The sequence below is a fragment of the Tenrec ecaudatus genome, chromosome 15 (assembly GCF_050624435.1).
Source record: "Tenrec ecaudatus isolate mTenEca1 chromosome 15, mTenEca1.hap1, whole genome shotgun sequence".
In the NCBI taxonomy this organism is placed as follows: domain Eukaryota; kingdom Metazoa; phylum Chordata; class Mammalia; order Afrosoricida; family Tenrecidae; genus Tenrec; species Tenrec ecaudatus.
The window spans coordinates 97,582,016-97,597,285 of NC_134544.1; the positions used below are offsets into that span (position 1 = coordinate 97,582,016).

The 15,270-nt window shown below is 40.8% G+C and overlaps 1 protein-coding gene across 1 annotated transcript; it reads right to left on the reverse strand.

Annotated features, from left to right (window-relative positions):
* Positions 1-11,623: 11,623 nt before the first annotated feature.
* LOC142427382 (large ribosomal subunit protein eL24-like) lies at positions 11,624-12,157 on the reverse strand. Its single transcript, XM_075532647.1, has one exon. The coding sequence runs from the start codon at positions 12,142-12,144 to the stop codon at positions 11,671-11,673; it is 474 nt and encodes a 157-aa protein (XP_075388762.1). The 5' UTR covers positions 12,145-12,157; the 3' UTR covers positions 11,624-11,670.
* Positions 12,158-15,270: the final 3,113 nt, after the last annotated feature.

Here is a 15,270-nt window from a genome sequence, read left to right on the forward strand (position 1 = left end):
CAAAGAGCAGCTTGAAAAGTAAAGTATTATAATAAAATGTGGTTTTCTAGAGTTAGAAAATCAAAATGGAAGAATTTTTTACTATATTTTAAACTGAAATAACCGAAGAAAAAAATTCAAGCCTTGGTTGTTATAATGAAGATTCTATGGAAAAAACATTGAATAGGGAGGGAGGGGGAAAAATGAGGACCTGATGCCAGGGGCTTAAATGGAGAGTAAAATTTTGAGAATGATGAGGGCAATGAATGTACAAGTATGTTTCACAAAATTGATGTATGTATGGATTGTGATAAGAGGTGTATGAGCCCCTAATAAAACAAATTTTAAAATAAATAATAAAAAGAAAAACATTGAACAATACAAGAAGCATCAAACAAAGATGAAAGAATACAAATTACTCCACCAAGAAGAATTAGTTAACAATCTACCACTTCAAGAGGTAGCATATAAACAAGTACCAAAAGTACTGAAGGAGAATTCCAAGCTGCACTGACATTAGCCAAAAACAAGGTGCCAGGAATTGACTGAATATAATCAAAATGGTTCAACAAATTTATGAAGCACTGGAAGCATCGCTGGAATGTACTCTGGGGGCCCGGGGGCCCACCAGAATGATGCTATTTGAGGTCCGGACCAAACCATAATGGTGCTCTGGGGGCCCAGGAACCCACTGGAAATACCACCCCACCATACCACCCCAACCCCAAAAGCATGTTTCCATGTGGGTTTCTGGAATGCCCTCGGAAGCATACTCCTTATGGGGCTCCTGCACCCACCAGAGCATTCTTCGGTGGGGTCCCAGAGGCTTGCCAGAAGCATGTTTCCAGATGATTCCTGCTCCACACCCCACCCTCACCTCCCTCAGAGCATAGGCTGGTGCCAAAAGAAATTCAAAATAATTATTGTTACTAAGCATTGTGCTCAGTCCCTGGAAAATCTTAATAATAGGAAAACTTACTAAAAAGCTGTATTAAGATAATGTAGTACTGACATAAAGGTAGGCATATATATTGATGGGATATAATTTAGACTAAAAATCAATCCATACACTTATAGTCAATTGATTCAACAGAATGTCCACAGAATTTAATAAAAAAGCATTGTGATATCAGCAAATGGTATTGAAACAAAGATATCCTCATGAAAAAGAAGCTTTTGACTTCTATCTTGCACCATATGGAAACATTACATCAAAATAAACCTTAAGACCTAAATGTAAAAGCCACATATATTGAAATCTTAGCAGAAAACATATACACAAATCTTTGTGACCTTGGATTAGGGAATGGTTTTTTAAGATCTCTTCCATTTTAAGCAATTTTACCATCTTAAGCATAAGCAACCCAAGGAAAAAGTACATAAATTGAACTTTATCAAATTTAAAATCCTTTGTTATTGGAAAGCCATGATAAAGGATTTGAAAAAGATAATTTACATCAGTAACTATCCATAAGTCATATATCTAATAATCTAATAAGTAGAATATCTAAAGAATTATTAAGAATCAACAACTAAGACAACCAATTAAAAATTGGGAAAAATTAACTAGTCACTACTCCAAAGATAAATATTTTCAGCATAAACTATTCAATTCTAGTGTACATTTACTCTGCTAAAAAAAAAAAACTGCTGCAAATTTAGGTTGAAGGCTCACTCCCTGGGAGACACTGCAGCTGACAAGACACACGGAACTAACTATGCTAGTACCCTAAGTTGGAGAAACCACATGGACCTATCCTGATGCAACCAGACCTCTCAAGCCGGAGAAGCCATGCAGAGGCCCCTGCCAGCAATGAGATGCTTCCAATGCCACTGGATCCAAAGACTCTCTAGCCACTGGCCTCTGATCTTCTCATTCGGCATCCCTGCGTGTGTTTCATGAGTCTGAAGAGGACTTTATAGATTGGTATCGGAACATATGGGATAATATTGGACTTATAGACTTGATCTGCACTGGGCTTGGATGTTTTCTCAATGCTCAATTGCTCTTGTATACAAACCTCTCCCTTCCACACACACACACACACACACACACACAAATTTTAGGTTGAAGTTGAAGAATATTAAACCAAGTCTACGAAAGCCAAAACAAGATTTTGAGAATATCTCATCTGAACTTAGGGAACATTTCAAAACACATTTAATGCATTGAACACCTGATGAGCTGTGGTAAAATATCAAGAACATCACATATGAAGGAAGCAAAAGGTCATTAAAAAGACAGAAAATCAAGAAAAAAATCAAAGTGGATATCAGAAGAAACTCTGAAACTTGTTCTTAATTGTAAACTAGATAAGGTAAATGGCAGAAATGATGAAATCAAAGAGCTGAACAAAACATCTCAAAGGGCAGCTCAGGAAGACAAAGTACTAAACAATTCAGCATTTGGGAAATACAAATCCAAATGACAATGAAATGCCACCTTACACAAACAAGAAAGCTATAATAAAACAAATAACATTGTCTATGATGTTGAAAAATCAGTGTCCTCATGCACTTAAAGATGGTGTAGCCTCTTTGGAAAACAGTCTAGCAGTTCCTCAAAATAGTATACATACTACCACGTTGTTATTGTTATTGGTAGATGTCATGCAATCACATCACACTCGTAGTCACCCTGTCTAATAGCTAGAAACACAGCTTGGTCCTGCACCATCCTTACAATTACTATAATGTTTGAGCCCATTGTGACAGCCACTGAATCAATTCATCTTGTTGAGGGTCTCTTCTATTTTTGAGATCTGTGTACCAAACATGATGTCCTTCTCCAGGGACTGATAACATATCCTTCTGATAACATCTTTAAAGTATGAGGGAAGTCTTGGCATCATCACTTCCAAGGACCATTCAGCTGTATTTGTTCCAAAACAGATGTTAGTTCAACTGGCACTTTATTGTAATTTCAATATTCTTTGCCAACTCCTAGTTCAGATGCATCATTTCTTCTCAGGTCTCCCTTATTCATTGTCATTTTCATGTCTATATGAGGCCATTAAAAATACAACAATTTGGTTTAGGAACACCTTACTCTTCAAAGTCATATCTTTGCTCTTTAACACGTTAAAGCAGAGGTTCTCAACCTGTGGTTTGTGACCCCATTGGGATTCGAACAACTCTTTCACAGAGGTCACCAGATTCATAACAATAGCAAAATTACAGATATGAAGTAGCAACGAAAATAATTTTATCGTTGGAGTCACCACAACATGAGGAACTGCATTAGAGTCATGGCATTAGGGAGGTTGAGAACCACTGTCCTAGACCCAAGGTGATGCTAAAGCACACATACATGGTGCTGTCTAAGGCAGGCTAAGTCCACAAATGTTGCAAGGAGACAAGGACTTGCATAGACCCAACAGGAGAACCTTATCCTATGGCTAATGGGACATGAGATTCTACCCACCTAAGCTATAAGAAAGTGAATTTTTAATGGAAAAAAAACAATTAGTGGTGCTTCCTTGAAAAACACCCTTAAGAACTAAGAAAATGTGCCAGACTCTGCTCCAGAGGCCCAAGCTCTAAACACATCCAGTGGTATGAAGTAATTGTTACTGTCCTATGGAGAGCTGGAGCTCGGGAGGCTTAATTGATTAGGTATTGGCTGCTACACACATGATAGTTTGAACTTGCCAACCAACCCTTGGGGCCAGAAACGAGGCCATCTGCTCCTGGAATGAGTTACAGTATCATAAATGCTGTGGTAGTCCTGGTGGTGGTGCAGTTAAGAGTTGGGCTGTGATCCCCAAGGTCTGCAGTTTCAAAGAGCCAGTTGTTCTGAGAGCAAAAGACAGTGCTTTCTACACTTGCAAAGAGTTACAGACTCAGAAAAGCACAGCACCCATTTTACTTTCTCCTTTAGTGAGAACCGACTGAATGGCAGTGAGTCAGTGTTTGTGAAACCCAAAGGGGCACCTCTCCTATTTTCTAGAAAGCGGCTCTGAGTAGCAATCGACATAATGGCAGTGAAATATTCAAAATATCAAAGACATATGGTGTATATGAGATTCAGTTTGATAAAGCTACTTCTGGAAGGGTATTGCTCTTTCCACCTTCCCTTTCACATTTTTCTATGTTATTGAACACACAATGTCAGCCTAGGTGACACTGTTTATTATAATGCCATCACTTCTGTGAAGAGATTTACTGTCAGCAGCCCAGAAGTGGGCAGTCTTATCCTGTTGGGTGTGGTTTTCCCCATTATCAATGTAATTGGGTACTGCCTCTAAGCGGTGCAGCTTTTGGGCAGGTCCAGGAACTCACCAGAAGTGTGGATCACCAGACATGAGACAGCATCTTGCCCTACTTCCTATATAGCTTGGATTCCTCCATCTGCACAGCCTGTGAGGAATCAGCCTACCATCTAACCTGCCCATCTTGCATTCATCTGGCCCTCGACCGACTTGAATCAAGAGAAGGGTCCAAAGTGATATCTGAGAGTTGCCAGCCAATACACCTGTGAATTGAAAAGGTCAGTAGTGTAACTAGAATTTTTCCTAAATATTTCTGACAGGGTGACGGGAAGGGAGAAAAACTGTGCTTAGTACTCTGGCAAAGGGTACAGTCTCAGAAACTCACAAGGGAAGTTCTGCCCTGTGCTTTAGGGTCTCTATGAGTCAGCACTGACTCAATGTCTTTCAGTGACTAGGGTGCTGGAGCCAAGATTGTGGAGTGCTGGGGTCACCCATGTGGCTCTCCCTGAGGTCTGAGCAGATGCAGCTTACCCTTCATGAATCAGGATTCCTTTCCTAGCGGATTCATCAGAATGAGCACAGGGCACTCGGGATCTTGGGGCTTCCCATCCACAGTGATGTTGCAACATCCCACCCTTGTTCACGGCAGCTTTTCCCCAGAGATAGAGGGAGACAGTGAAAGTCATGGTGGAGGCCTGACCCTTCATCTCACTGCCCCTGGTTGTTCTAGGGACAATCTCAGAGGACATCTCTTGCTTGTGAGAGACAATTGTCTTCATATTCTAAGTTTCCAGCGATTTTAGATAACATTTAAAATTCGGTTGTTTGTAGTTCACCATGGCCGTTTGTCAGAGAATGGTGCCTCATAGGGTTTTCAAAGGTTGCTTTTTCAAAAGAAAGCCACAGGCCTGTCTCTTAAAGTGTCTCTGAGGAGAAACCAACAACCTTCTAAGATAGCTGCTAAACATTTTATCTGTTGTGTTATTAGGAGTTCCAAGTTTAAAGAAGTTAACTATGAATTTCACATTTAAGCAAGAAGAAAAATGACATATCGTCAGGTTTTTATTTTGGAGGTTTTAAAGATTTTTGTCAAATAATATCTTTGTAAGATTTTGGGATTTGCATTTATATTTTTTTGTTTCATTTTCTACTAAAATTCTCTAAGGTTTTAGGAAAAAGGCATTGCATTTAGTTTGCTGTTGCTGATGTTTCTGAGATGATTGCTAGGTGTGCCATAAGAGTGGATCAATTAGAAGTCAGGTGGAGATAACATAGGTCTAAATAAGAGACTGAGATAGGATTTTGATATTAGAATCTGGGTGAGTCTTACCCAATAAGAATTGAGTTTGAAGATTTATATTCCTGTGGTGAGAATATTTCTTTTTAGAATCTAAAATTTAGATGCATAATTCATAAATTCTATTTATAGATTAGAAAATGCCAGTCATTGATGGGATGTTTTAGGCTGTTCTTGTTAAGGGATCAGGAATTGGTCCTCACTTATACTTACCCTAAGAACTGACTCATAGTTAGCTTATGTCAAAATTGTGGAAATATAGGCCAATACACGATCATCCTAAAAAGTGTCATGTTAGAGCGCTGATTGCTCGAGTTATCACGTCAATCCAGCTCAATGAATTATTATTCCAGAGAAGACTTTCATTCTCTATGCATAGGTCCAGAAGCCAGTTTTAACCTGCAGTGATATTTTTGAGTTCTGAGCATATGACTTTGTACTATACAGGAAAGGAAAGGGAACACATAAAAATATATACCTTGGCACGATTGTTGAGCCCACCTCGGACTCCCTCTAATAATAATTATGATTATTATACTAATCACTGCTATAAAACAATTGATGTAAACATTCAACTTGTTAATTTGGTCTTCAAATATCCTATTCACTGTAGGATTTTCCTTGCAAGAGCTGACAGAAGACCTACTCTGACCTTCCTTGCCAAGATGCTGTTAAAAGATCTGCTCTGATCTTCCTTGAAAGATGATAAACAGTATCTACTCCCCTGGAACAGTCATGTAGGTTCTTTTGCATCCTATTCATTCACTTCACCTTGAGCCCTCACCCTCCCTGCTGGCTTCACCAGCAATAAAAACAAAGTTTTTGCCGAAGCATAGGTTTAGCATATAAAACTGGAGGAATAAGGATGACACATTGTATTTCGGGTTATGAGATTTTATGACAGTGATATTTACTCTGTTATTGACCTGTGGTAATGTGTAACCAGTTAATCAGTTATTAGCAAATGTATTTTTTTAAAGGATACATTTTTTCTTATTCACATTTGTAGTAATTTATCTAAGTACTGACACTTGACCATTCATTAATATTGGGTAATGAATTTCATACATATTATTGTAAAATGTTAAGAAAATAGAAATTCAAGGAAATATTTAGCAAATATATTGTCTAGTAATTACAAGAAATAATGAAGTCTCACAATTTATATCTCATGTTATTTATTGAAATGATAAAAGCATCATGATATATTCATGGGAAAGGATGAAAATATAACATTCACAGCAAAATTAATATTTCACTACATCTGTGGAATTTTTAGATACGATGTATGTTTCGGGTATGTTGGAAATGTCAAAGGAAATCATGAAAATTTTGTTGGCCAATGCAAAGCAAAGAAAATAGACTAATTTTTTAGAAATCCCCCCTCGGGCTCCCTCTGCACCTTTTCACCACAATGTATTCTCATTGCTCCTAAAACCAGCTCAACAATCCTGCCAAGGTATATATTTTTATATGTTCCCTTTCCTTTCCTGTATAGTACAAGTCATACGCTCAGAACTCAAAAATATCATTGCAGGTTAAAACTGGCTTCTGGACATATGCATAGAGAATGAAAGTCTTGTCTGGAATGACGTTTCAGGACAGTCCTGAAATAAATATAGCGTGTAGTGAGTTCTGCGGGTGAACTGAATACACGAGCAGGTGTCCACACGAAGGAACCCAAGGCAGTAATGGTGCAGAGCTCTTAGATACACTTTGAGGCTCAGAAGAGACTAAGATTCAGGTGTGCCTGATCCATACCATGATACTTTCAACATCCTCATATGAATATCAAAGTGGGACCGTGAGAAGAAAATCAAAATGAGAGTCTATGCATTCTACTTAGAAACTTTATAGTGATGAATATTGAAAGTAACATGTATTATCAGAACAATAAAAGTATCTTAAAATGCAAATAGAATGATGCTTAGAAGTAAGAATGTTGATACTTCTTTCCGTGACTTTAAACACATTATCTTGGTGGAACAGTCCCTGGAGAAGGACATTATTTTTTTTGTAAAATAGGACAAGGAAAAAGAAAAATATTCAATCAATGGACTGAGACAGTTGCTGCAATCACGGACTCCTTCCTATGTAACCACACTAGTGAGGACTGGGCTGCGTTTGCTTCACTTGCACAGACTCCATGAGGCTGAAAGGACTCAATGGCACAAAACATGCATTTGTTTTCATATATGATCATGCCTCAGAAACCCACGCCTTATATATCATTTTAAAAAATGCTATGAAATTATTGTTCATGTTTAGAACCTGTCTCATTTTGAATTATAGTCTGAAGCAGGAGTCCTCAAACTTTTTAAACAGGGGCCAGTTCACTGTTCCTCAGACTTGTTGGAGGGCCAGATTATAGTTTTAAAAAAGACTATGAACAAATTCCTAAGCACACTGCACATATCTTACTTTGAAGTAAAAAAAACGGGGCAAAAACACCAGTTGGGCAAGATAAATGTCCTCAGCGGGCCGCATGTGGCCCGTAGTTTGAGGACCCCTGAAGCACAGGTCGCAATTAATTCTCCAAATGGCTAATTCTTCCGCAAACACATACTGAAGAAATTCTTTATTGGATGATCTTAGCACTCAGTTAGAAGATCAGTTTACATTAGCTATATAAGTTTGCTTGTGTACTTTTCATGGTGTTACATTGGTTGGGATGGAGTCCTCAGGTAAAACAAGTAGTGGGGGTTCCAACCCACGCAAAAGTGCCTTGGAAGTCAGGCTTACTGAACTAATTCTCAAAGCAAAACAAGACAACCAGCTGCATTCTGCACACAATGGGTCACATGGAGTCAGAATCCCCTCTTAGGAAGCAGAAGCAACCCCGGGTGGCTTTTCTTTTCATGATGACTATTAGCTCACAGAAACCGAGGCAGCACCATGGTTAGGGCATTGGGCATCTAAAACCCAACTATGAGGGAGAACAGTTAAATTGTTCTTCTTAGAAAATTACAGACCCTTATGAGTGGTTTTATGTCCTCATTGACAAGGACAGCAAGCGACCTCTGCGCTGCCTGCTAAGGAGATAACCAAAGGACCCTGTGAAAGAAGACTCTGTAACACCTTAATCATGAAGCCAGGCCCCCGTAAACATCTTGCAGTAGACTGTACCAAAGATAATTTTGACCCAGAGCAGCATCCCAGATAAAACTGAATGGAACGAGATATGAGAAACAAAGACAAATCAAGTCAATAATTAGAGAGCTGATTGACCACTGAGACAGCACCCTCCAATTTGAAATTACCATATAAAAGCTAGAAGTGTTCTCCTAAACCAGGGGTCCTCAAACTTTCAAAACAGGGGGCCAGTTCACTGTCCCTCAGACTGTTGGGCCATAGTTAAAAAAAAAAAACTATGAACAAATTCCTATGCACAGTGCACATCTTATGTTGAAGTGAAAAAACAAAATGAGAACAAATACAGTATCTAAAATGAAGAACAAGTAAAGTTAAATCAACAAACTTACCAGTATTTCAATGGGAACTATGGGCCTGCTTTTTGCTAATGAGATGGTCATGTCCGGTTCCATATTTGTCACTGCTAGTCCTAACAAGTGAGGCAAGTGTGCATCAGTTAGTCTAGATCTGATTGGAGATTTCAGATGTTTCATTCTGGAAAAAGTCTGTTCACAGACATAAGTGCTGCCAGAGATGGTTGCCATTGTGAGTGCATGGTTCCTGGCATTAGGATAGGTCTCAGAGGGGGAGCTGCACAGAAATTAGGAAGGTTGCTTGACTTGAATGCATCTTTAAGAGAGTCACAATTCTGCAGTTCAGCCAGTTCCATTTGGTAAATAGTATCCACTTTTTCAATGTCAACAGAAAACGGGTTACGGCAAAGCAGTATGTCCTGTTCATGAAGACGAAGCTCTTTAAATCTAAATTGGAACTTCTTTTGCAACTTTTCCAGTGAATCCGCATGTTTTGTTTGGGAATGCAACCAATGGGTTTTCCGCTAACAGTTTTGAGTTTTGGGGAGATGGCAGAAATTTTCCTTCTTCACTTGTTTGATAAGCTCTAATTTTACTTCAAAAGCTTTCACAGGTGATTTCATATCACAGATGAGCTTCCCCTTTCCTTGAAGTTACACATGGAAACTGCTGAGTAGCTCTTTTACATCTGTCAGAAAGGCAATGCATCATTGAGCTCCGGTACTTCTTTGGTTTTTGAAAGCAGAAAAGCTGTAATCTGTGGAAGTAAGTCATAGAAATGTTTCAAAACTTTCCCTCGATTCAGTCAACGGACTTCTGTGTGGTACAGATCATCTTCATAGGCAACATTTAGCTCAGACCAAAATTCCTGAAATTGTCTGTGGTTTAGTACATTAGCTCTAATGGAGTTCACACAATATACCACAATTTTCCTAACAGACTCCCACTTCAGTGATTTACTACACAGCGCTTGCTGTGTATGAGGCAGTGTATGGCTATTGGATGAGAATAGTTATGTTTGTCCATCTCTGGGTTAATTGTAGCAATTACTCCTTTCTTAGATGTCACCATGCTAGGAGCACCATCAGTTGTCACACTGGCTAGTTTAGCCCAGTCCAGCTCCAACCCATTCAGTTTGGCAAACCTTTTCATAGATATATTCTCCTGTAGTTGTTCCTTTGATGCTTTGCAGTGCAGCAAGCTCTTCATGGCTTCAAAATAGTCATTCGTCTCGCGAATAAAAATCAGAAGTTGTGTAGAATCACGAACATCATTACTTTCATCGAGTGCCAAGGAAAAATAGGAACATTTTTTCCGGAGTTTTGCAAATGCTGATGAAAATTGTCTCCCATTTCTTCAATCCTTCGTGTAATTGCAGGTCCTGAAAGACTCACTGTACTAAATAAATCGGCCTTCTCTGGACACATCTCTTGGGAAACAGAAAGAAGGCATTCTTTAACAAATTCTCCCTCCACGAATGGTCTACCAGTGCATGCGATTAGCTTGGCAACTTGAAAACTTGCTCGCAGTGATGAAATATTTAGCTGCTTCTGCTTCACAAAAGTATTTTGCTGAGTTGTCAATGTAATTTTTCAGTTTTAAAATTTTATCTTTTCTCACTTGTCCGACCAAGCAAACATATTTATCTTTATGTTGAGTTTGATATTGAAAACGCAAATTGTATTCTGTGAACACAGACACTATATTCTGGCATATCAAACACACAGCTCTTTTCTTGTACTGCATGAAAAAGTAATCATAAGCCCACTGTTCTTTGAATATCCGGCACTGAGTCAAATTTTCTTTATTGATATAATTGTTTTCTAGGGATTCCAAATTGCGATGAATAAAATACCAACATATATGTGCAGCACTACAAAAACAATATACCAGTAATAACTTTGCCCAGAGACATGTAGACTGCACTATTAATACAGTCTGATCAATGCCCATCAATGCAGTCTGATCAGTGTCCATCAATGCAGCCTTGCCAGTCCACATCAGTTCAGCCTCACCAGTGCCCATATTGGTGGAACTCTGCTTCTACCTCAGTTTCACATTGATGCGGTTTGGGAAGCGGCAGGTGTACAGGGCCGGTTCCTCTACCACCTTTCGAGTTCACACTACCCTGTGTGATCCGCACTGTGATCTGTGAACTTGCACAGGAATCTGATCGCATAGGTGAGAAGACCCATAGTCAGATTCCATTGCAGGAAAAAAGAAGGCACGGCTGCCTTTTATCTTGTGAATCTAATGTGAGCTCAGCCATACAAGCATATGGCTGAACCTGCACTGCTCAGATACTGCAACAGTGTGAACCGGGGCTCGGGGCTTACACAGCACACAACATATACCATCATACACAAGCGACTAGCAATCAGAATATAAATGCACTCACTCCCAATTAATTAGGTTTCCTACTCCTCTGCTGTCTGCAGAGCCAGATTAAGTTCCCATGGGGTACTACGCAGATTACCAGTTTGGGGCCCCCAACCAATAACACTGACTGCTGATCATTTGCATTCCCTCTGAGCACTGACAATCTGCATTAGCACTGAGCACTGACTATTTGCATTATGACTGTGAGGCAGCCCCCCTAGAAACCACCCCCAAACGAACTAACCAACTTAAAAAAAAAGACCTCCTAACTTCAGGGGGGGGGAAAGGCCCTACTAACTGCAAAATAAAAATTTTTTTTTTATAGTTGCATCTTTATTAGAAAGTCTCTGCTGCCGACTTAGCATTTTCCACCAACCCGGGGAGCGGACACTTTCACGGGCTTCACAATCTTTTGCTTAGGTGCTGCCTTGGTGGGGGCCTTAGTAGCAGCCATTGCTGTCTTTTTAGAAGCTTGCTTTGCCTTTTTTGCTTCCTTGGCAGCTCTGATGGCCTGTTCTCGCTGGGCCTTTCTAACCTCAGGCTTCTGATTCCTCTTGGCCATAATATCAGCAAGAGATGCACCAGTGATGGCCCTCTGGAATTTGACTGCACGGCGGGTTCTTTTCTTTTGAATTTCTTCCGACTGCCCCTTCTTGTGCTTCCTCCTGTACAGGACAGTCCAGTTGATCTGCCGAGGGTTCCTCTTGGAAAGGAATGCCGACTCGCATTTTGCATTCAGGAACTGGAAAACCTTTCCATCGGTCCTGGCGTAGCGCCGCCCGTGCCCGGGGTAAATCTTGTAGCCGCTGAAGCTGCACAGCTCGACCTTCATGGCTGCGGCAGCAGAGGCCCGGGGAAGACGGCGAAGAGGACACAAAATAAAATTTTTAAAAAGATCTCCTAAGTTAAAAAAAAAATCCTAACTTGTTCTTACCTTGGTCCTCAAGCAGCAGCAGGCTCTGCACAGGCAAGCTCATGACTCATCCAATCAGATCACACTGGAGACTGAGAGGAGGAGTAGAGACAGAGAGGAGGGGAGTCGGAGAGTGCAACTCACATTCCACACATGTGCAGAGGGCCCGGGACTAGTCAGCTGTTAAGTAGAACAAGCAGAGGCTGCTGTTGAAGGCCATTAAGACTCAGCCTTCAAAGGGCTGAGCAATCTCATGACCTACGTGTCAGTGTTTGCTGATTTCTTCTGTGACTTTACGTTTTGAACAGACTGTCAAGGACAAGAAAGTATATGAAAGGTCTGGGAAAAAACAGGTGGTTTAATTTTCTCAAGGATGTCTGGCTTGGCAGAAGATAGAGTTGCTATGTGTATCAAATGTGCTTGCTTAACAATGAGATCATTAACCCCGGGTTGTTTCTGCATGGATCTAAGGAGTGTGTAGAATAAACTCCAGTGTTTCAGTCTATCAGATTGTTGTCCTCCCAATCCTTTCTGTCTCTCTTTTTTCCCTTAATCCTCACTCCCCCTTTCAGGACTGTTAGACTCATCAGCTGGCTCCGACAGGCTGCAAAAAAAGACAAGGTGGGCTGGATAAATGTCCTCAGTGGGCCGCATGTGGCCCACAGGCCATATTTTGAGGGCCGCTGATATGACCAATGGAATAATAAATTACGGTTTTCAGGCCTTTTCCAAACAGAAATTTACTGACTCCTGATCTAGGGTAAGAGTCAGGAAGAAAAACAGCAAGGCTTTCTGAAATACATAATTTTAAACTATGATTATTTGACAGAATATATTTTTAAAATGTCACCTGGATGGATTGGTTGAACTACCAACCCTGGTGGTAGTGGTGACTTGCCCAGCTGTTAAATGAACAATCTTTCAAACCCACCAACTGCTCTGTGGGTGAAATTTGTGGTAGCATAATCTCATAAGGAAGTACAGGCTTGGAAATCTTAAAGAAGTTCTAGTCTGTCCTATAGGGTTATTTTGAGTTGGAAATGATCAGTGTTAGCAGAATTTTAGTTTGGGTGAAAAGCAACCTTTTTCAATATACTATACTTGAATAAATGACACCAAGTTTCAAACCACCAACTTTACAGCCATTAGTTGAGACCTTAACATCACCCCCCACAGACTCCAGAGTCTGCTTGAAAGATATTCTGACTGTGACAGTTACACGATCTCCTGTCAACTTGCAAAAGATTGAAGTCTAGCCTGTCAATCAGGTCACAGCTTGATAACCTCATTTGGAGGTGCAAAGGAGATAAATAGCTCACTGGAGGCCAGACACACTCTCTCCCTGCCAGGTATTCCTGTTGACAAGCCACATGGAGCTATGCAAATGGCAACCAGAGCCTTAGAGCTGGAGGAGCCACATGGAGACCCATGACAGCACTAAGATGCTTTCAATGCCACTGGATCCACAAGACCTTCCACCCACTAGCCCGTGATTTGCTTGCCCTCAGCGTTGTTGCATGTGCTGCGTGAAGTCTGAAGTGGAATTTACAGACTGGTATCAGACATATGGGCTAATATTGGACTTACAGATTTGATCTGGACTGAAATGTTTTCTCAATTTAGTACTTTTTATATAAAACCCTTTCTACACACATAGTAGTGTCTACGAATTTGTTTCTCCAGTCCACTCGGACTAACACACTGACCTCAAAACATAGGCTGATCACCCCTGTCACTCCCTATGGAACAAGCTCGTTTGTTTTATTTTCTCTCCAAGAGAATGTTTTCTCTTCTTACAACTCTGAATTCACAGATACGAAGGGTAGGCACTGAATCATAAAAATAGATTCCAAGTGGAAAACTGTAGATGAAAACCCTGGATCAAAATAAGAAATCAGACTCGAAACTCCCTCTCCAAAGGCTCCGGAGTCAGAATCCTTTCTTTTCAGGCCCTTACAGCGCCCTGCCACACAGCTGCCTCCCTGCATGTGCGGTTTGTATCTGTTCTCACACTCAGTGTGTCTTCCCCACCATAATACATGGATGTATGATAGACTTTTAGAGGGTCCATTCGCTGATACAGTGTACTCTTGGCAATGTTTCTGGAGATGGTACACCAGCCTTTACGTAATCTGTATGTTATAGCAACAGTACTAATATGTGAGACCCACTGTAGGCCTGTGTCCGGGGAAGCGAGCCCCTAACACATCATTACGGATCCAATAGGCACAATTGCACAGCGACAATAAGTAAAGATCATAGTAAAGTCATAGAGAGCATGAGAGCTAGAAGAGAAATATAGAAATAAATGGAGTCAGACACAATTCATGGTAGCATGCTCACCTCAGCCCCACTTGGTGGTCCACATGGAGGGAGAGAGTATCTTTAATGCTAACCAAAGCTGTTATATTCTCTGGGAACATGCAAGCCCCCTAATTACAAGTGAGGACCCACGTCACAGGAAGGGGCTGTGCTATTGGGAATATAGTAATGGGAGGGGGTGACCTAGGGGTATCCACGCAATGGAAGAGGAGGGACTTGGCGTACACATGTGGCAAGATGGGCAGATCCTAGATTTAGTTTGGCAACTTAACTTTGGATGTCACAGAGCCCATTTGACTTGTTTCCTGGCTCAACTGATAAAGACCATTGTCGGTAGGATGTGAATGCTTGGTCACAAGCCTCAGAGAGAAATAGTTCATTGTCCCCAGCAGCAGGGAAGCGGGGAGGGGGCTACCCTGTAGTCTGGTGACTATCTGCCCTCAGGGAGGATGTCTGTAAGCATCTGACCTCCCCGCACAGCCTGGAGCATGGCTGATACAGGTCACGGCAGTGCTACTAAAAGTGAATCCAGAGATGGCACAAAAGAATCTCAACGACATCTTATGGTCCCTCAACTATCCTTCAGACCCAACCAGTTGCACATTAGTGTTGACAACTGCAAACACAGTATAAGCTGGTCATGAAACCATCACCCATTTCCAGTCTCCTACTCATACCCACTCAGAAACACTAGCCCGCAATAAAGTGACTTGTTAACTAAAA